At 45.0% G+C, this 21,401-nt stretch overlaps 1 protein-coding gene across 1 annotated transcript in view; it reads right to left on the bottom strand.

The window, feature by feature from the left end:
* The window catches only part of LOC137040771 (uncharacterized), a 46,301-nt gene that overhangs the window by 13,177 nt on the left and 11,723 nt on the right, over positions 1-21,401 (bottom strand). The window contains 15 exon segments of the mRNA XM_067416543.1: positions 8,154-8,247; positions 8,340-8,969; positions 11,034-11,116; positions 11,424-11,608; positions 11,656-11,798; positions 11,951-12,047; positions 16,348-16,495; positions 18,322-18,410; positions 18,494-18,698; positions 18,922-18,961; positions 20,306-20,437; positions 20,551-20,646; positions 20,731-20,835; positions 20,932-21,102; positions 21,207-21,386. Coding sequence (XP_067272644.1) covers positions 8,154-8,247; positions 8,340-8,969; positions 11,034-11,116; positions 11,424-11,608; positions 11,656-11,798; positions 11,951-12,047; positions 16,348-16,495; positions 18,322-18,410; positions 18,494-18,698; positions 18,922-18,961; positions 20,306-20,437; positions 20,551-20,646; positions 20,731-20,835; positions 20,932-21,102; positions 21,207-21,386 — 2,398 coding nt within the window.

Below are 21,401 nucleotides of genomic sequence, written 5' to 3'. Positions count from 1 at the left end.
CAACAACATATATTATCAATATGATGTAATTAACTGTCCAGTATAACTTTAGTTTTAGTTTTGTTTAATGAAGATTGTTTTTGAAGAACAGATAATGGGATTAAGATAATGGCAGTGAACCCTTCAGAAAGATGAGGTGAATTGACACTAGATTAATTAAATATTTGAAACAAGCCACTAATATAGTGATTCAAAATTACACTTGATGTATTTATAGGCGTCACTTGTGATCAAGCACCTTAACCTTTAGAAAGGGTTGTTATTTGAAGGGTATCGTTTACTGAAGTTCAGACATTGTTTGGGTCTTATGTTGGGCATAATCTTAAGTGTCTTGGCACTACAGTAGATCCCAGTTTAGCCATAGAGAAGCTCTCAGATATCACTGGGATACGGTTCCCAGAATCCTGAAAAGCTTTTCATATGACAAAACAGCAAATTAGGGCACAACAGTTGTCGTTCTGTGAACTTATTCATATGATGACACTGATATGCTGAAAGCTGGATGAGATCTGACAGAATAACACTGTTCAGACCAAACCATGAAAATATATGAGACTAGTCAGTTTCATTGTTCTACCAGCTATACGTATCTTTTCAACTACATTAACGTTTAATACATTAACTCTTTAGACTGTTAGTAGACTGTAAGGTTAGGAATAGGTTTTAGGGTTGTACTTGCAAAGTTTCTTCAGTATTTCCGTTTTACTTTAGTAGCATGTCTGTTGGGGGAACATCAAAATAAAGTGTTAGTAGATACACTAAATTGTCAAATATTTTGGGACATCTGCCTTTACATGCGTATGAACTTTAATGCCATCCCATTCTTAATCCGTAGGATTTAATATAGAGTTGGCCCACCCCTTGAGCTATAACAGCTTTAACTCTTCTGGGAAGGCTTTTCATGAGGTATAGGAGTGCGTTTATGGGAATTTTTGGTCATTCTTCTAGAAGCGCATTCATGAGGTTAGGCACTGATGTTGGACGAGAAGGCCTCGCAGTCTCCGCTCTAATTAATCTCAAAGGTTTTCTATCGAGTTCTATCGACTTCTTGACTCAGGTCAGTTTCTCCACAATAATCTCGCTCATCCATGTCTTTATGGTCCAATGCTTTGTGCACTGGTGCACAGTAGGGTTGAAACAGGAAGGGGCCATCCCCAAACTGTTCCCACAAAGTTGGAGGCATGAAATTGCCCAAAATGTCTTGGTATGCTGAAGCATTAAGAGCTCTTTTAACTGGAACTAAGGGGCCAAGCTCAACCCCGATTTACTCCACTGCATCCCACGCGTTGCATTGCTCTTGGTGATGTAAGGCTTGGATGAGCTGGTCGGCCATGGAAACCCATTCCATGAAGCTCTCTATGCTGTTCTTGAGCTCATCTGAAGGCCACAGAAGTTTGGAGATCTGTAACTATTGACTGTAGAAAGTTGGTGACTTCTGCGCACTGTGACCCTCAGCATGCGTGATTTGGAGGGGTGTCCCAATACTTTTGGCAATGTAGTGTATTAAGAACAGTCTAACGATACTCTGACGCGAGTTAGTTGGCACGTCATAGCAAAGCTACGTACAGTATAGTTAGAATAATGTCTAAAGTGTGACTGTAAGAAGAGGGAATGCCACACAGTGGTAAACATGGCTTTGTCACAACTTTTTTGAGATGTGTTGATGCCATGGCATTTATAATAAACTTATTCCCCCTTAAAATTGTTTTTCTCAGTTTAAACATTTGATATGTCATCTCTGTTGTATTCTGAATAAAGTATTGAAATTCAAAACTCCCCCATCATTGCATTCTGTTTTTATTCACAATTAGTACAGTGTCCCAACTTTTTTGGAATCAGGTTTGTAAATGCCAGGTTTATTTTTGGCTATGCATTTAATTTGTCCTCTCTCATCTCTCTGCTATTTTCCAGCTTGTTATTTCAGTTTTACACTCTACTAATGTGCTGTGTTAGTCTATTGGGCTTCAGGTGTCTGTTAATTTGTGATCAAATGCTGTTGATCTCAGAGTCGTAGTCATATTACAGCACTTTTCACACTACACATAATTTCAAATCAGTTTTACTGTTATGTCTATAATGACTTTGTACTTTACCATAGAGAAAGTTTTAGAGCTGGGCGAAATGACGATATAGTATATAATGATGTGGCATGACTGATTCTCCAGATTTAGGTCTAGATGTTTTATATTTACCGCACTTGTTGTGCCTCAGTGACTCTGATATGTCTTCACGTTCAAGACAATTAAGAGTTTTAAGAATTGGTCGGTTTGTTCTAAGTGAGAGAGTCAGTGTTGTATTCTGATTTCTACAAAGCTCTCCAGGGTGATGTGTCTTAGGGTGTGCCGTGTGCTTTGGATCCCGCCCATGTCTTTTTGCTTTGCCTTGCAAGGACAATTTAATGTGTCCTACAGGCTTTCCTAGTTTCTTTGAAATGATGGCAGGAGGTTGTGGAATAAATTCTAAGGTGTTGACACCTCATGAGAAGGGGACATGTGCTCAATTAAAGGCATCTTTACCTAAGGGTGGTCATATTAGGGCTTTCCACAAATATAGCTGGTCGGTCAGCTATGACATTAGTGCTTTGCCATTTGTCAGCAAAGATTACAAGCATTATTGTGGTGTCAAGTTGAAAGGTTTGATATCAGATGGTCATTCGCTTTAATCAACTCCATCTCGGACACCCATTTTCATAAGAATATTGTAGGAAGCTGTTGATTAATTTAATCTTTGGTTATTAATTATAATATATTGATTTAGTTTGGTCAGTATAAAGAAAGACTTTACATTAGTGTTTATTTCTATGTATTAATTTAGCAGATGCTTTTATTCAACAGTTGGTTTGCAGGCGTGCTGTTCTTGCATTGACATACAGTACTGGGACACAGCTCAACTGGCCAGGTAATATTTATTTTAAAATTATATATTATTTGCATTTGTAATACTGACATTCTCTTTGGATGATTTCTTGTTCAACTGCTTTCCTTAGAAGAATTCACAAGCAAGAGTTACATCTTTAGAGCGAGAAGTAATGTTGTAAAATTGGTTCCACAGTTTTTTATGGATTTTCTTATACATGAGAAGAGAATGTATCTGTAGTAATTTTTCAGGATTTGTCTTTGAGGACAGATTTGGGTATATGTTCTTCATTCTGAATTTCTAGTAGTATTTGGATTAAACCTGAGTTTTAGATGTAGAATAGGCGTTTATATGGGATATTTTTGGAACATTAGAATATATTTGAGTGCTCTTGTCAGATTATATATTTGGTAATAACTTAATCATTGTGAAATGGAGTTCTCGCTGGGCACATAATGATCCAATCGTTTACATTTATTTTGTGGGAAACATTTTTCTTTTTTTTTAAGATCAGCTAACTACATTATTTAACATGAACTAACATTGAACAATGCCGCTACTATTAATGTTAATATTAATTTAAAAATTTACACATTATCTATTAACACACACTGTAACAAATCAACAACTACACTGTAAAAAATTATTTAGAAAAAAAGTTACCTGGTTGCCTTAATTTTTAGTTCATTGAAATTAAAATTTTGAGTTAATACAATTAAATTTTTTTGAGATTCGACAACCTTTATTAAAATATTATTAGAAGATTTTGTAAGCATATTGGGTAATTGTGTGTGTTTTATTTCTGATGATGCAGTGAAAAATGCCAAATTGTGCTATTTTCATGATTTATCACATTTTTAATGTGGTTCAGATACAATAATATTTTGAGTTTCTATTTATTAAACAAATTTCCTTCATTATATCAAATTAAATTTTTTAATTTCAATAAACTCAAAATTTTAAGGGAACCAGGTTACTTACTTTTTTAAGTTAAACCAACAAAAACCAACATTTTTTTTTACAGTGTATTCATATCAATGAATGTATATTAATAAATATATGTTTTTCTGATGGCTGATTTATGATAGCAAATATATTAACTAATGCTGATAATGGGACTCAATGTTCTGATTTATTTTTCTTTCTCCTCCCACAAACAGAACATTGCTGATGTGTGCCATCCTTTCCTACAAACGTAAGTGTCTCCAATCTGACAGCTTCAGAATAAATATACAGTGTTGTGTACATCACTTTAAACAGATTTCTAAATGTACATTCTTCTGTTTTTATGCTAAATATTTTAATGTAAAGAAATACTGAATGCACCTCTAAAAATAGCTCAAATAATGTTGGCAATGGCTGTAGCATGTCTGCTCAATTTTTATTAATTTAATGCAACACAATTTATTTATCTTTAGTTTTTGCTTTTTCAGTTGTGTGATAAAACTTGCCAATTCACAAACATGGTAAATGTACCAATCACACAGTCAGCTTGGTCAAAGTTAGTGTAACAAGTTCGTGAGTGTAAGGAAGGAAGAGGACACGGGGGTCGGCTGGACGGTTGATGCTTTTCTTTATTTTCAAACTCAAACTCAAAGTAACACACACAACGGTGTGGATTCTCATGAACAACGATCATTTCCGGGTCGGCACTTCCGGCTTCCGGTAACTCAGTCTCTGGGTGTGTGTGGCATCAACCGTCCGGTCTCTCTCTCTCCCTGGTCTCCGGTTCCACCGGTGTTTTATACCCTCTCCGCTCTCCGCACCCATTACTGGAACAAGAGACAGGTGTTATTAATCTGCGTCCAACCCACTCACTTACCGCTCGTCCCGCGGCTCTCTCTCCCGCTGCAGACCTCGCTGAACCACGCCCCCCTTGCCACATACCCCCACCGCCCGACTCAGGCCGGGGAGCCGTCCGGCCTGCAGCCCCCCCCCCCCCCCCCCCCCCCCATTTCTGGAGAGGAAGTCGGCCACAGCCATCTGAGCACCCGGCCTGTGGACCACCTGGAACTTAAACGGCTGAAGAGCTAGATACCAACGGGTGATCCGCGCGTTGGTATCCTTCATGCGGTGGAGCCATTGGAGAGGCGCGTGGTCCGAACAGAGGGTGAACTCCCGCCCCAGAAGGTTGTAGCGGAGGGTGAGAACGGCCCACCTGATGGCAAGGCACTCCTTTTCGATGGTGCTGTACTTAGTCTCTCTCTTTGAGAGCTTGCGGCTAATGTACAGCACCGGCCGCTCTCCCCCCTCCACCTCCTGGGCCAGGACTGCGCCCAGCCCCCTGTCCGACGCGTCAGTCTGCAACAAGAAAGGGAGAGAAAAGTCAGGGGAGTGTAAAAGCTGTCCGCCACATAGAGCAGCCTTAACTTGTGTGAAAGCCTGCTGGCATGGCTCTGTCCACTGGACCGTATCTGGTAGCCCCTTTCTAGTAAGGTCAGTCAAAGGGCTGGTGAGGTCCGAATAATTTGGTATAAACGGTCTATAATATCCCGCCAGCCCCAAGAACTGCCTTACCTCCTTTTTGGTCTTCAAAAGACCAAAATCAAAAGACCACTTCTTCTGCAATCGCGGCGGTCTTATCAATTTGGGGACGCACCTGTCCATGACCCAAGTGGAAGCCCAGATACCTTACTTCCAATCGCACACTTCTTCGGATTGGCCGTGAGCCCCGCTCCCCTCAGCGACCTCAAGACCGCCCTGACATGCTGCATATGCCGCTGCCAATCGTGACTGTAAATCACGATATCATCCAGGTAGGCAGCAGCATATGCGGCATGGGGACGCAAAATCCTGTCCATGAGGCACTGGAAGGTAGCGGGTGCCCCGAACAAACCGAAAGGAAGCGTGACAAATTGGTGCAATCCAAACGGCGTGGTGAAAGCTGTCTTTTCTTTGGACAATGGAGACAAGGGGATCTGCCAATAGCCCTTTGTTAAGTCCAGTGTCGAATAAAATCGAGCCGTGCCCAGCCGATCAAGCAACTCGTCAACCCGCGGCATTGGATAAGCGTCGAAATTCGACACTGCATTCACCTTGCGATAGTCCACACAAAACCTGACCGAGCCGTCGGTCTTAGGGACCAAAACTATCGGGCTCGCCCAGTCACTGTTGGACTCCTCTATTACCCCCATATCGAGCATTGCCCGTAATTCCTCCTGAACCACCTTTTTCTTGTGTTCAGGCAAGCGATACGGCCGGCTGCGAACTACCACGCCCGGCTCGGTCTCGATATGGTGCTGAATTAAGTCAGTACGTCCCGGTAGGGACGAGAACACGTCGGCGAACTCCTGTAATTTTGATAAATCAGTGAGTTGGGACGGTGAGAGATGATCTCCACCAGGGGCCAGCGCGACCGATTGTGCTTTGATGCTCGCCTCTGGCCCGAGATCATCCTCTCCCCCGATCACCGTTGCCAACAACACTGATTCCACCTCATTCCATTTTTTAAGCAAGTTGAGGTGGTATATTTTACGTGCCCACTTCCTATCGGATCGTATCACTTCATAATCGAGGTCTCCGATCTGTCGTGCGACCTCAAACGGGCCCTGCCACTTTGACATTAATTTAGAGCTCGACGTAGGGAGTAATACGAGCACTTTCTCTCCCGGTGTGAATTTGCGTAGCTTCGTACCCCTGTTATATGACCGGCTCTGGCGGTCCTGGGCTTGTAACAAATTCTCCCTAGATAGCCGCCCCAAGGTGTGGAGTTTTGTTCGCAAGTCCAGCACATATTGAATTTCATTTTTCGCCAAAGAAGGTCCCTCCTCCCAAGTTTCTCGCAGGACGTCCAGCACCCCCCGTGGCTGGCACCCGTAGAGAAGCTCGAAGGGGGAAAACCCAGTGGAGGCTTGGGGGACCTCCCGCACGGCAAATAAGAGGGGTTCTAACCACCGATCCCAATTTTTGGCGTCTTCCTGTATGAACTTACAGATCATGGATTTAAGTGTGCGATTAAACCGTTCGACCAAGTCGTCCGTTTGTGGGTGATAGACGCTTGTTCGAATGGACTTAATGCCCAATAATCCGTATAGTTCGCTTAACGTACGTGACATAAACGCCGTGCCTTGATCAGTGAGGATCTCTTTCGGAATCCCCACCTGGGAGATTAGTCGAAACAGTGCGTCCGCAACACTCTTCGCGGAGATGTTGCGGAGGGCCACTGCTTCCGGATATCGTGTTGCGTAGTCCACGATGACTAACGCAAAACGATGGCTGCGTGCGGATCGCTCTAATGGCCCGATGAGGTCCATCGCAATTCTCTCGAAGGGGACCTGCATTAATGGAAGTGGGCGCAACGGCGCTTTTGGGGCGGCCAGTGGATTCACCAACTGACATTCAGGACAAGACGCGCACCACCTGCGCACGTTGTCATGAATGCCTGGCCAAAAAAATCGGGTCATTAGGCGATTCAGTGTGGCCGCCTGTCCCAGGTGGCCCGCCATCGGGTTAGAGTGAGCCGCCTGGAAAAGCATTTCCTGGCGGCTCTTTGGTACTAATAATTGGGTTGTATCTACCTTTGTCTGAGTGTCTTGGGTCACTCGATACAACCGATCCTTAATTATGGCAAAATAAGGATACAAGACGGGCAAGGCGGGTTGAAGAGACTGGCCGTCGATAGAGCGGACCTGTTGAAAGGCATTTTTTAGGGTCTCATCTTGTGACTGCTCCAGAGGGAAGTCATTGCGGTCCGAGAGAATCAGTCTCTCGATCCCGCTCGGTTCCTCTGAAGCTGTCCCCAAGGGTCCCGTGTCAGTCTCGCCAAGCTGCACTCGCGCCGCCCCGATCCTAGCCTTTTTCTCCCAAGCGGCATCCGCACATAACAACCCCAATAAAGCCGGAAAGGCGGGCCAATTCGTCCCCAGAATTAGCGGATGCCGGAGGTGTGGACTAACCGCCACCTCAGCCCTATGCTTTTCTCCCCTAAACTGTATCGTGATTGGGACCAGCGGATACTCCACCACATCCCCGTGCACACACCGCACCTTAACCACGCGGCCTGTATCCAATGCCCCAGGCTGCATCAGGCTTTGATGGATCGAGGTTTGGTTACATCCTGAATCCACCAAGGCCTGATATGTACCCCCCTTGATACTCACAGGAATTTGGTACTCTCCTGCTTGATCGGGGGTGGTCCGCTGGAAGTCTGGGCCCCGGATCATTGTCCCGACGTCCATCATCGGACATCGGTCCACAAAATGCTCCGGGTCGCCACACCGCCAGCAGGCCAGCCCAGGCCTACCCGCCGCCCCTGCGGAACCGGACCCATTATCCCCACCCGACCCCAGCAGCCCCACCCCCCTGGGCGGGGCCCTCGAACTCCCGAAGTGCCCAGGGCCAATTCCACCCCGGCCTCTGGGGGGAATGCGAGGAGGGCCCGGAGGGCGGGACCTAGGGAGAGGGACAGGGCGAGAGGGAGAGACAGAGGGGGGAGAGAGAGAGGGAGAGGTTAGTAGGGGTTCGCCGACCCCCGGACACGCCACCAGGTGGTCCTCCGCCAGGTTGATGGCCGTCGTCAGCGACGTGGGCCGGTGGCACTGGACCCACTCGGCAGTCTTCTTCGGTAGCCGAGCGATGAATTGCTCCAGTACCACCAGACAGACGATGTGGTCCACGTCGCTTCCACCGGCCAGGAGCCATTTGCGGCACGAGTCCCGGAGCTGTTGGGCCATCGCGAAGGGTCGGCCGGCCTCGCCCCATTCCAATGAGCAGAATCTTTGGCGATGTTGTTCCGGGGTCCGGCCGACCCGCTGAATAATGGCCCTCTTCAGGTCTTCATACTCCAGGAGGTTCGCCACCGGCAGTTGTTGGGCGGCTGCCTGGGCTTCTTCCGAGAGTAGTGGTATGAGGCGCACCGGCCACTGTGCCCGGGGCCACCCGCTGGCCTCCGCGGCCTTCTGAAACAGATCAATGAAGGCCTCCGGGTCGTCCTGTGGCCCCATCTTATGCAGGGGCACGTGGACTGGTGCGCTGGCCAGCCCGGCGGCCTCGGCGCGAACCTCCCGGTCGATCCAGCTCCGGAACCTCTCGCGATCCTCTTGCTGGCCTTGGACGATGGCCGCGAAGCGGCGCTCTTGGTCCGCCCTAAGGTCCAGCATAGCCTGATGTTGATCCTGGTGGAGGGCCGCGAAGGAGGTGATGATGTCCGCAAACGGCGAGGCGGAGGGCGTTTGCATGGCGGCGGCGCTGTCCTGCTTCCTTCCCGGGTTTCGACACCAGTGTAACAAGTTCGTGAGTGTAAGGAAGGAAGAGGACACGGGGGTCGGCTGGACGGTTGATGCTTTTCTTTATTTTCAAACTCAAACTCAAAGTAACACACACAACGGTGTGGATTCTCATGAACAACGATCACTTCCGGGTCGGCACTTCCGGCTTCCGGTAACTCAGTCTCTGGGTGTGTGTGGCATCAACCGTCCGGTCTCTCTCTCTCCCTGGTCTCCGGTTCCACCGGTGTTTTATACCCTCTCCGCGCCCATTACTGGAACAAGAGACAGGTGTTATTAATCTGCGTCCAACCCACTCACTTACCGCTCGTCCCGCGGCTCTCTCTCCCGCTGCAGACCTCGCTGAACCACGCCCCCCTTGCCACAGTTAGATTTTGGAAAAGATTTTGGGATACATTTCTACCGCAGAGACTTTTGTGATATGCTCAATGATGTTGTGTTGGTAGGCATTTGCCAAAATAACAACAACCGCAACATGAAGGGCTTTGCATTACAGAGGTTGTCTTATTTACAACCTGACAATGTCTAGCTGCTAGAGATATGGGTTAGGTTAGGGTTAAGGTCAGATATAACGTCAACTGAATTCACTATCACTGATGCTTTGAAATAATCTCTGTTGTAAAGAGTGCTGTATAAATAGGGGTGACTTGACTTTACCTAGCACTGGTCCTGGTTAACTCTTTCAATGAAACTGAATATTTTTTTGCTTTAATTTCACTCTGCTTCCGGCTTAGCTACCGTTCAGACATTCTTGCTTACTGCTCTGCACTTTGATCTATCGCTTTATATATTTGATCTCCTTACTTTAACTACAGCAAATCAGCACAGTTCTCAAACGATAAAGCTTGTCATCAACGCTAAAATTAGAAACTTTTGTTTCTGGAAAACTACAAAAAGGGGAATTTTTATCCGTCCAGCCTCGCACCAACAGCTGTCTACATCCAAAAGGATAAGAAAATGCCTCTTCTGTCTGAAGAATCTACCTGCTGCACAATCTGCCACAGACTTCTACAAAGGATTGCAGTTCTTGAAACAAAGTCACTTGCAGGACTTCCAAACCAGACTGAACACCCAACTGAGCTTCGTCATGGACACCTCCTCATCATACAGCTGGTGAGTCTTATGAATCTAGTGCCCCTAAACAGGCCAAAATGAGTATAGAGAAATAAGCAGTAACTTACTCCCTAAATGTGTTGAATGTGGGTGAGAAATCCCCAAATGTGATCGGCCACAGATCAAATCAGCCCGCAGCTAACACTGATGCAAACAGGCACTCAAGGTCGAGCAGACAGCAGCACTCAGCTCAGAGCGCAGCCAAGCCCAGGACTCTGACTCTGACTCCACAGCTGATGATAAGTCATGATTGGCTTAGGTAAGGTTACTTTTCATGGTAATTAGTTACTTTTATAATGATGTAACTCAGTTACTATTTGTAAGAAGTAACTAGTTATGTTAACTAATTACTTTTTTAAAGTAACATGACCAACACTACTCCACAGTCAGAAACATTAGCAGCAGGGATACAATTACGTGCTGCCTTCCACAAGCAACAGATTTTGACATAGAGAACTTGATAGATTTTGACATTTTTGACACAGAGAACTTGAGAACATTTGGATGAAACATAAGACTGCAGAGCTGGAGAAGAATTATATTCAAAAATAACTGTCAGAACATTTTTATGACCGTTTAATGATTTTAATAAACCTTTTAAAAACGTAGAAAACGTCTCAGTTACTTATGTAACCCTCGTTCCCTGAAGGAAGGGAACGGAGACGTTATGTCAGTAGTGATGAAATGGGGGTTTCGCTTAGAAAGCCAGCTGCCTTCAATCTCAATCAAAACGATCGAATGACATGAAAATGTCATGGGTCTACGGAATATGCATAATGCAACTCTGTCCCACTGCATGGGTATAAACGGCATTGCATTACAGTCATGCATTTATGTTACCTGCTGTGGAGCTGAGGCCGAGCTGAGGCCATACCAGAAGTACAGCGGATGTGGCATGGGGACGTAATGTCTCCGTTCCCTTCCTACAGGGAATGAGGGTTACATACATAACCAAGATGTTCCCTTTCAGTCAGTACACTCACAGTACTCACGAGTTACTTCAGTACTGACGAAATGGGGGTCCCAGTCTAATAACACTACAGCGCTGTCTTCCAGCATCCTGGACTGACCTGTGCACCCTGCCTCGTTTAATATGACGAGGGGCCTGCTCAACTACCAATGTACACTGGGAGACATATCCCACTTGAAGAAATGCAATCACAGTGCCTACCCATATGGAGGCCTTAGGAATACATGTATGACCCACATATGAGCTGCATACAGAAGAACCTGGAGTATCCAGCCGCAGGTGGAAATGTTTTTCAACCCCAGGGGTGGCGAGGGTCTTGGTGCCGGCATCAACAGTGCTGGAGGAACTCAGGGCCTCACCTGAGTTAATATGCGCTTGTATCCAGTCCGTGGATTGGAATGCCACAGCAAGCGAAGACACCAGCGCGTGTCCAGTCACTGGCAATCTGGCGCAAGTATAGGAGAGGACACAGGCTCCACTCGCAGATTATACAGCCTGGCGAATGTGTTTGGTGTTGCCCAGTCTGCAGCTCTACAGATGTCTGTCAGCGAGGAGCCATGCGCTAAAGCCCAATAGGCAGCTACTCTCCTTGTGGAGTGTGCTTTGACCCCAAGGGGGCATGGCAAGCCCTGAACCTGGTAAGCCAAGACAATGGCACCACTATTCAGTGAGACAACCTATGCTTGGAGAGAGCCTTCCCTTTCTTCTTCCCTCCGTAACAGACAAAGAGCTGGTCTGAGGTCCTGAAGCACCGTGTCCTGTCTACGTAAGCGCAAAGGGCACCTACTGGACAGAGCAATGCCGCGGCTGGGTCTGCCTCCTTCAAGGGCAGCACTTGCAGGTTCACCATCTGGTCCCTGAAGGGAGTGGGTGTCCTCCCTGATCTTGCACAGGAGCGAGAAGGCTCACTGGGGGAAACGCATATTTGCATGGGCCCCGCGGCCAGCTGTGCACTATTGGATCCGTGCAGAGGGTCCCCTCGGTTAGCGAATAGTACCAGCGGCAATGGGGGGAGTCGTGGGAGGCAAACAGATCTATCTGGCCACACCCCCCTCTTCGGTACTGGAGGCATGATCTCAACGGCACCCTTCGCCAGTAGGGTGTCGATTTCCGCAAACAGGACCGGGGCATTGCCACCTTACATCGTATAGCGAGGAGGAGATTGTGCAAACTGAATCGCATAGCCGAGCCTGATGGTGTAGGTGAGGCAGTTGGACAGTTTGGGGAGCGCTAGCCACGCCCCCAAAAACTGAACCAAGGAGATCATCAAACCCCTCGAACTGAACAGGCGTACCCCGCGTGGGGCAGCAAAGCGGAATGACCGGCCCAGACTCGGCAGGCCTGGAAGCGGCCCGAGTTGTGGGCAGGGTCGAATTCCATGCCCTGCCAGTGGAGACCAGGGGAGGGGGCTGGCAACAGAGGGGACTGAGAGTGGCGAGGCACTGAGGCAGCACACACTGCAAGTCACGCCCTCTAGGGGCTTGGAGGCAAATGTGTCGGTTCTCTTTCAAATAGGGTGCCGCCAGCAGTTTTTTTTTTTTAGATTGACAGCGGGAATTGATTAAACAAAAGATTTTCACCTGGCTCTCCTCCGGGGGAAGAAGTGGTCCTGTCACCATCTCCTGAGAGAGAACTAAATTCACCTCAAAGATCGGTGCTTTGAGTCGCCACATCATATGGGGGCGCTCTGAGGACACAGTTGGATCACAACAGAAGTCTCCATGGGGGGAACCCCAGTGTACCCTTTAACTGCGGCGCTATCGAACGCAGTGAAGGCGGAAGCAGGCGCCGAATTTTTGTGGAAAGGCAACAGGAATTTCCACGACTTCGACACCTCTTCATGCACCTCAGGGAAAAAAGGCACTGGCGGCCGGCAGGCGTGCTCGGCGCGGGCCACCCCCAGATACCAATCATCTAGCTTTGAACGCTCGGGACTCAGCGGAGAATTCCACTCGAGCCTGATCTACTTCTCCCTTCATCATCCTTTTAGCTGTGTGTGGCAATCCAGTCAACCTCAATGGCACACACACATCTGGACAGAGTATGAACGATCACAGGACTTCATTTCGGAGTCTGACTGGACATGTAGTTGACACATCCCACAAGGACAATGATAACACTATGCAGCCGCAACAACCACTGCTCAAGGATATGTTCCCAGCTAAGTCCTGCCCACAGAGCTCACCACAGACAGACTGTGATGGATTAGAACTGCTTCAAGATTAAGCACCTAAGGATGACTTTCTGAAAAACAGCCAGGGAAGCCAGGATAACATATTACAGCCTCTAGTAACAGCACCCTCACCAGACACATTATTTCTCTCTCCAGCATCCCCGTTTCTGAGCTACTCAGAGAAAATGGAGGAACTGGTGTAAGCTGGAAACAAACTATCACACTTGATTGCTGCAAGCCCCCAGATATAAATCAAAAGCGGCGACCATCAAAGCCTGTGGGCACAGCTTACCCCCCAAGCTAGACCAGTTGGTGAACTTGCAAGCACTGTTCCTGGAGGAGGCAGACTCAGCCCTCACACTGTTGTGTCCCATCCTGTTCTTCCAGCATCCTTCGGCAGTTAAAGTCAAGTCACCTTTAAGTTGTATTGGCTGTACAGCAGCTCTAGAAAATAGTTATTGCCCAGTTTAAGTAAGTTTTTATTGATTCATTTCCAAATTCAAAATAATTCGTTATTAACATAGGGGCTACTTTCACAAAAAATTTTTTCATGCATCATGGTTTTTCATTTACATGACTTTGAAATCGGTTTCAAAGTGTACGTAAAAAAAGAAAAAAAAATTCTGTTATTTCCATGTAAACTTCAAAACGTGAATCTGTGAAAACTGTGTCGGCATGCACATGTGTATTGCGTGTTTGGTCCAAAGGCATGTGTGTTTGAATGTGGATGTGCGCGTCTTTCTTTACAAAGTGACATTGCAATAACTTGTCTAGCATGCATAATGCAGTATTTTGGAAAATTCTGCAGATCCTTGTGAACGGGAATTGGGAATTGATAACGTTTTCATCTGTACAGTGGTGTTGTTGTGTTGATGAGGCCTCGCAGGGGATACTTCAGGGCTGCACTGCGGTTGCGTCAAGGCACAGGTCCACCATCTGATCTGGATACAGCCTTGATCTAGCTGACTGTGGTAAATCTTGAGATAAACAGAGAGACTAATATTAATGTAGATGCCATTCTTCTTATGACGTAATGAGTACATCACGTGTTATAGGAAGTGCTTTCTGAACAATGCTAGGAAGACTGTTCCAGTGTTTAGGTGCTAAATAGTAAAAGGATCGACCAGCTGCAGTTGATTTTGATATTCTTGGTATTATCAACTAGCTAGAGTTTTAATACTGCATTAGATGTGAAAGAGAATAATGTGTTAAGAGCTCAAATTCTGGGGAGCTAAACCATTTAGTGATTTGTAAGTATTAAGCAAAATTTAAAATGTATACGATGTTTAATAGGGAGCCAGTGCACTGTTGACAGAACCAAATAAAAAAAATAAACAACAACAAAATAAATAGACAGAATGATGCACCCAATTACATTCAGTCTCTACATAAAACATTCAGTTTACAGTCTACATACATGTACCATCTTAATTAGATCACCTCTCATTCATTTCTTTCTCAAACACGTTCATAACATCTATTGCAATCACTCTTCCCTGATTTTTACCCAAGAACCTTCTTGTTAAACCCATTTTCACTTATCATACCTTTCTACAGATTTCCACATACCCAAACCCTTTTGTCAAACTTGTTATTTCCATCAAACCCAGTTTTCACTCATCATATTTAACTCAAATGAACATATAAAATAATAACCACAGATAAGAACAAAGGTAACTAAAACAGTTTTAAAAAGATTAAAAAGATGATACATACATAAGATAGGGTGCAATAAGTCAGATGTAAAGTGGCTCAGAGCTCATTCAGTAAATGCACAGCTGAACAGATGTGTTTTGAGTCTGGATGTGAATGTGGCTACTGTTGGAGCACATCTGATCTGTTCAGGAAGCTGGTTCTAGCTGCGATTGGCATAATAGCTAAAAGCAGACTATCCTTGATTTGAGTGAACTCTTGGTATTTCTAACTGACTTGATCCTGCTGATCTGAGTGATCTGTTGGGTTTGTATTAAATCAGCATTTCTGCAATGTATTGAGGCCCTAGGTCATTGAGTGATTTATAAACAAGTAAGAGAACTAATAGAATGATCCTAAATGTAACTGGAAGCCAGTGTAAAGACCTAAGGACTGGTGTGATATGGTCATATTTTCTGGTTCTGCTCACAATCCTGGCAGCAGCGTTCTGTATGAGCTGCAGCTGTCTAATGGTCTTTTTGGGAAGGCCGGTGAGAAGGCCATTACAATAGTCCACCCTTCTGGTGATGAAAGCACTAACGAGTTTCTCTAAGTCTTGCCTGGAAACAAAACATCTAATTCTTGCAATATTTTTCAGATGATAGTATGCTGATTTAGTTATTGCTTTGACATGACTACTGAAACTCAGGTCTGACTCCAAAATCACACCAAGATTCCTGACTTGATTTTTTGTTATCAGGCCTTTAGCCTCAAGATATGCGTCCACCTCGAGAATTTCATCTTTGTTTCCAAATGTAGATTTCAGTTTAGTCTTTGTTTAACTGAAGATAGTTTTGGCACATCCAGTTGTTAACTTCATCAATGCATTTGCACAGGGAGTCAATGGGGCTGTAGTCATTAGGTGACAGTGCTAAGTAGAGCTGGGTGTCGTCAGCATAGCTGTGGTAAGCAATATTGTTCTTTTTCATTATTTGGCTCAGTGGCAGCATATACAGGTTAAACAGGAGTGGTGCTAGAATTGACCCTTGTGGGACTCTGCATGTCGTGGATGACCACTTATGGTCACCTATACTCACATAATAACCTCTGCCTTCTAAGTATGACCTGAACTATTTGAGGACCATCTGTCACGGTTCATGAATTTCGTTGTCTCATTCTCGTGTGTATGTATGTGTGGCTGTGTTGGGGCGGAGCCGCTGCTTGGCTGATTATTGTTTCCACCTGCCACAGCTGATCAGCGCAACAGCTGCTGATCATCAGCTCACCAATTTAGTCTCACTGCTGTCTACCTGTCTTTGTCAGAGCATTGTTTGGATGTTCCCTGAGTCCTGCCTGTTCCTGTGTTCTCCTACCAATACCTGTGTCCTGTGTGTTCTTCGTTGTCGTCTTCATCATCATTATCCACCTTCTTCATCCTCGTGCCAGAGGTCTGGGTTGTCTGCAGCGTCCCTGTGCTACCAAGCGCTTTCAACGCTCTGGATTTGCATCTCTCAGTCATCGTCTGTGCTGTTATTCTCAATAAAGAGACCCTTTACTTGCACTTGAATCCGGCCTTCTAGTATCATTACACCATCCCAGAAAGCCGACCCAGTTTTCCAGCCTGTCTAGAAGTATAGTGTGGTCGAATGCAGCACTGAGGGAGAGTAGTACCAGAATTGATGTTTTGCCTGTATCAGTATTTAAAGCAGCACTAGGTAACTTTACAACCTTAATATATTTTGAAGACTCTTGTGATGATACATCGACTTACAATAGGTTGAATGACACGTCTGCCATAGCCTGACGGGGTCTCTATCATGTTTAATTGTACTTTTAAACTTTGGGTTTCGGGTAGTAACCCGAGAAAAAGACCTACAAAATTCGACTGCTTTATGGCATATACACCACTTCCACCAACACCCACACTTCCTTACATTCGGACATGCGAGCCCAACTATTGTTTGTTTGTCGGATGTTATAGTCATGTCCGAAGCAGCACAGAAAAATAAGAAAGCAAAGGTTTTGTTGGAGGAAAGCAATAATAGGAAATGAAAAAGTGATCGGAGTAAAGGCTGGCCGAGGATCAATATTGGGCCAGCATTTGCTAGTTGGCGTGAGCTGAAGGTGCACGACCGATGCTGACTTGGCTTTAATGCTTGCTATGGTTATTATCTACCACTCAAACATTGAATTGAAGTATCATAGATTCTGTAAAATGGTAACCAATAGACTAGGCTACTATAATGACGGTGGCTTGTAAACGTGAGCATCGTGATCATTTGGCGTTTAAAAAAATAAAGCCTATGAATTGATATTCATATGACTTGCTGAAACATATGCCACTGTACCTGGGATAAAGACATTTCACACGCGACGCAAGCAGAACACACGCATGTGAACAGTGTTCAGGCTAACTGTTAGTGATGCGCCGGTCGGCTTTTTTCCAACCCGCAGGTCCTGCTTTTATGAAGTTATTTGGCCTGCCCCGCACCACTGTATATACTTTTACAACCCGCCCCGCACCCGCGACCATTATATAGACATATGGGGTCCGCGGGTTATGAGACGACCCGCTCATCACTAATTCAGGGCTATCAGGGTTATTATGTCAACAAATGCACGCGCGCATCCCCTGATGTAGGATGACAGTTTACGACAGCAGTAGAGGACAATTTTTTTTCCAAACTGTAGGGGGACCCCAAGAGCAAAAGTTACCTAGTGCTAATTTTTAGTAAATATCATTTATAATCTTTTTGAGCGCTGTTTCTGTGCTGTAATGCAGTCGGAAACCAGATCGAAAATTGTCAAAGTATCCGTTTGAGCTTAAGAATTTGTTTAGCTGATTGAAAACAACTTTTTCAATGATCTTTCCAATGAAGGGAAGATTTGAGATTGGTCTGTAGTTCAATATAGAGTTCAATCTGGAGTTATCCAGATTTCTCTTTTTCTGTAGTTCAATATGGAGTTCAATCTGGAGTATCCAGATATCTCTTTTTCAAGAAAGGCTTAACTACTGCGGTTTTAAGGGAGTTTGGAAAAATCCCATAGAGAAGTGAGGAGGTTACCACTTCCAGGAGATCTGCTTCTAAACAGTTAAACACACTTTTGAAAAAAGAAGTAGGGAGTGTGTCAAATTTAAGTCGCTGTAATGTTTTTTTCTAATATTTTCCTATCAATTGCTTCGAAATCAGGCAGTAATTTTCAGGGGTTGTGGTCTGATCTGTCTGTCTCCAGAGCAGCTCAAGGATGTGCTGATCGCCTTTCTAATATTATTAATTTTCTCTGAAAAGGAAGCAATCTTGCTGCATTTGCTGTCTGAGAGCATGTCACAGGGAATGTGACTCCATCTGTACAGGGACCACGGGGTGGGTGGTGAATGTGGAGCCATTCTTCCTCCTCCTTCTGCCCGAAGGGGTCATTGGAGGACTGGGGACTTGGCAGTCTGTGGGGAAAATTGGGGGAGGCCCAAGAGGTGGAAGACCACCCCTCCAGGGCACTCCTCCACCATCATGATCATACACATACCCCACAAACTGCCAAAATGATAGCGTCCCAAGCATTCCCATCTCCCAGGCGATGATTGGCTCATTAAGGCAGGTGTTAAACATGTCCTTGAGCTTTGCCTGACTGATGTTGAGCCCCTCCGCTGCAAACAGGAACCGGTAAGCAAACTCCTTTATGCTAGGTCCCTCCTGCCAGAGGGAAAGGAGTCTGCTGTGTTGACCTTCTCCTGATGCAGCGGAAGGGCAGGGAGATGGGAATAGGAAGATCCCCATTCTGCTGAGTCCTCAGATGGTGGTATCCTTATGTCACGGTCAGGAACACAAAGAAAATGGTGCGAGGACTCAAGTGCAGAAATTAAAGATTTATTTACAAAAATAAACATAAACAGAAAACAAACCCCCCGAGGGGGCAAAATGCATAATCAAAAACATGAACAACTCAAAACATACCAAACTGGGAGACGTAGATGAGACAAGGATACGACCCAGACTGACAAACACAAGGAGCTTATAAAGGGAAGAAATCAAGAGGGAACAGGTGGGAGAAATCAAACACTAATCAGATAACAAGGGGGGAGGGATCAGACAATTACAGGAGCACATGCTCAGAATGACAAAACCCACGTGTGCAAACAAGACAGGACAGGCATGTGACACAAAGGGGTTTATCAATTTTACTACATAACATTACATAAAGCCCTAAGACTTCAAAGGAATTAAATCTTAAACTAGACTTCTGAGTAACACTGAATATATTATTATGAATTACAGCAACCCTGCCCGCTTTAACTTTCCTACAAAACTCGTGCTTATAACAATAATCTTAGAGGGTGACTCATTTAAAGTAATGTCATCATCAGGTTTTAGCCAGGTTAGCCAGATGATACAGGTTATCATCTGTAATCGCATCATTAACAATAAGTGATCTTTGGGAATGGGATCGAATATTCAGCAACCAGAGCTTTATCATTTTTTTCATCTGTATTATATCTGTTTTTTGTTTGTTGGACATCAATTCAATTTTTACTGTTGAATGGTTTTTATGTTTTTTTGTATTGACTAATTCGGGGGACAGACACAGTCTCTATGTGACGATATCTAGGTAAAAGAGTCTCTATGTGTTGGGATTTATCTGACTTCTGTGACGTGAGACAGCTAGCCGGAGGTGGGGTAAGCCAGTCTGTCTAGTGCATTATGGTTGCCATCGCATCATCCAGGTGGATGCCGGACATTGGGTGGTGGTTGAGAAGATTCCCCCCTTCCATATAAAGCGCTTTGAGTGCATTTGCACACAGTAATTGTCAAGCGTCAATGAAAGCGAGAAGTTTGGACTGTATAACTCAATTGATTTATATTTGGCATGACTTTGTTTTATAATTTAGCTGAATTTTAAAATAAGATATTATTGTAAAAGTATTTACACATCTGTACATTCGGTAGATACTTACATGCATTCAAAGGATGAATTATTTTTTTATTTGTCCATGCACGGTTAGGCTTATGGTTAGGGTTAAATTCTCATCTGAGAATATAACCTGTGATCTTGACATTGGTGCTATGATCTACCGGTCTACAAAAACATAGACAGAGAGTCAGAGAGCCTTGAGAAACTGCATTTAATGGACATGTAAGACAAAGTACAAGTCATATTATATGCTTGCTTGTAGATGTGGTGTGATGTCTCATTTTCATTCTTCATCTTTGCCCTTCATTAAATACAAAGGAGACCAAAAGGAAGTTGCTTGTTTTTTTCTCTCTCCAGAAACATATCTATATTAAGCTGTGTATATTAAGATTAACCCCCCTACCACTTTTACAACAAATTGTATAATACCTTCCCGACATCACGGCTCTTGGCCCTCAGCTTGTTGACCTGGGACTCTGCGATGTCAGCACGCTCCTGAGCCTCCTCCATCTCATGCTGCACCTTCCTGTACCTGGACAGGTGAGTGTTGGCCTGCTCTTCCTGTTTATGATTACACAAGATATCCAACCCATTTCATAGCAGTGCATTCATGGCGCTGGACATTTTTGTCAATACTAAAACTTCATGCTCAAGACATTTGATATTAGACTTACAGCTTCTTCAGCCTGGCGCTTGTAGGCCTTCACTTTCAGCTGCAGCTTGTCTACCAGATCCTGCAGTCGGGTAACGTTCTTCTTGTCTTCCTCAGTCTTTGGGTGTAAATAATGGCCATGGTCTTAGTTAAATTGTATGTTGTAAAAGGTGGAACATTTCTAATTCCTCGGTAGTTTTACCTGGTAGGTGAGCTCCTTCACTCTCCTCTCGTATTTGCGCACTCCTTTCACAGCGTCTGCACCACGTCTCTGCTCGGCTTCAACTTCAGACTCTAACTCACGCACCTTCAGTAGAGATTTATAGTTTTGCCTGTCAAATGTCTGCTATGACCAGTACACCTAAGAATGTGCTTTGTTAAGCTCCTGAACACTCAAATTTACCCTGGACTCCAGTTTCTGGAGCTGCTTCTTTCCACCCTTCATGGCCAGACTTTCAGCCTCATCCAGACGGTGCTGCAGGTCCTTGACAGTCACCTCCAGGTTCTTCTTCATCCTCTCCAGATGAGAACTGGTGTCCTGCTCCTTCTTTAGCTCCTCGGCCATCATAGCAGCCTGAAATATAAGCCATTATAAAAAAAAGAAAAAAATTAAAAACAACTAACCATTATATATAGAAACACCTTTCATGTTGTTCAATTTATTACATGCGCCTAAACACAATGCAAATAACTGTTTAAATTAGAGTAGAGAAGCAGAATGTCAACACTCACATCAGTGATGGCCTTCTTGGCCTTCTCCTCTGCATTTCTGGCCTCCTGGACTGAATCTTCCACCTCACCTTGAACTTGGATCAGATCAGCCTCAAGCTTCTTCTTGGTGTTAATAAGACTTGTATTCTGTGGGATGTAAGT

This window comes from Pseudorasbora parva, chromosome 14 (genome assembly GCF_024679245.1).
Source record: "Pseudorasbora parva isolate DD20220531a chromosome 14, ASM2467924v1, whole genome shotgun sequence".
Taxonomy (NCBI): Eukaryota; Metazoa; Chordata; class Actinopteri; order Cypriniformes; family Gobionidae; genus Pseudorasbora; species Pseudorasbora parva.
Note: the sequence above shows the minus strand (reverse complement) of the source record. Positions and strands in the feature narration are given on the sequence as shown.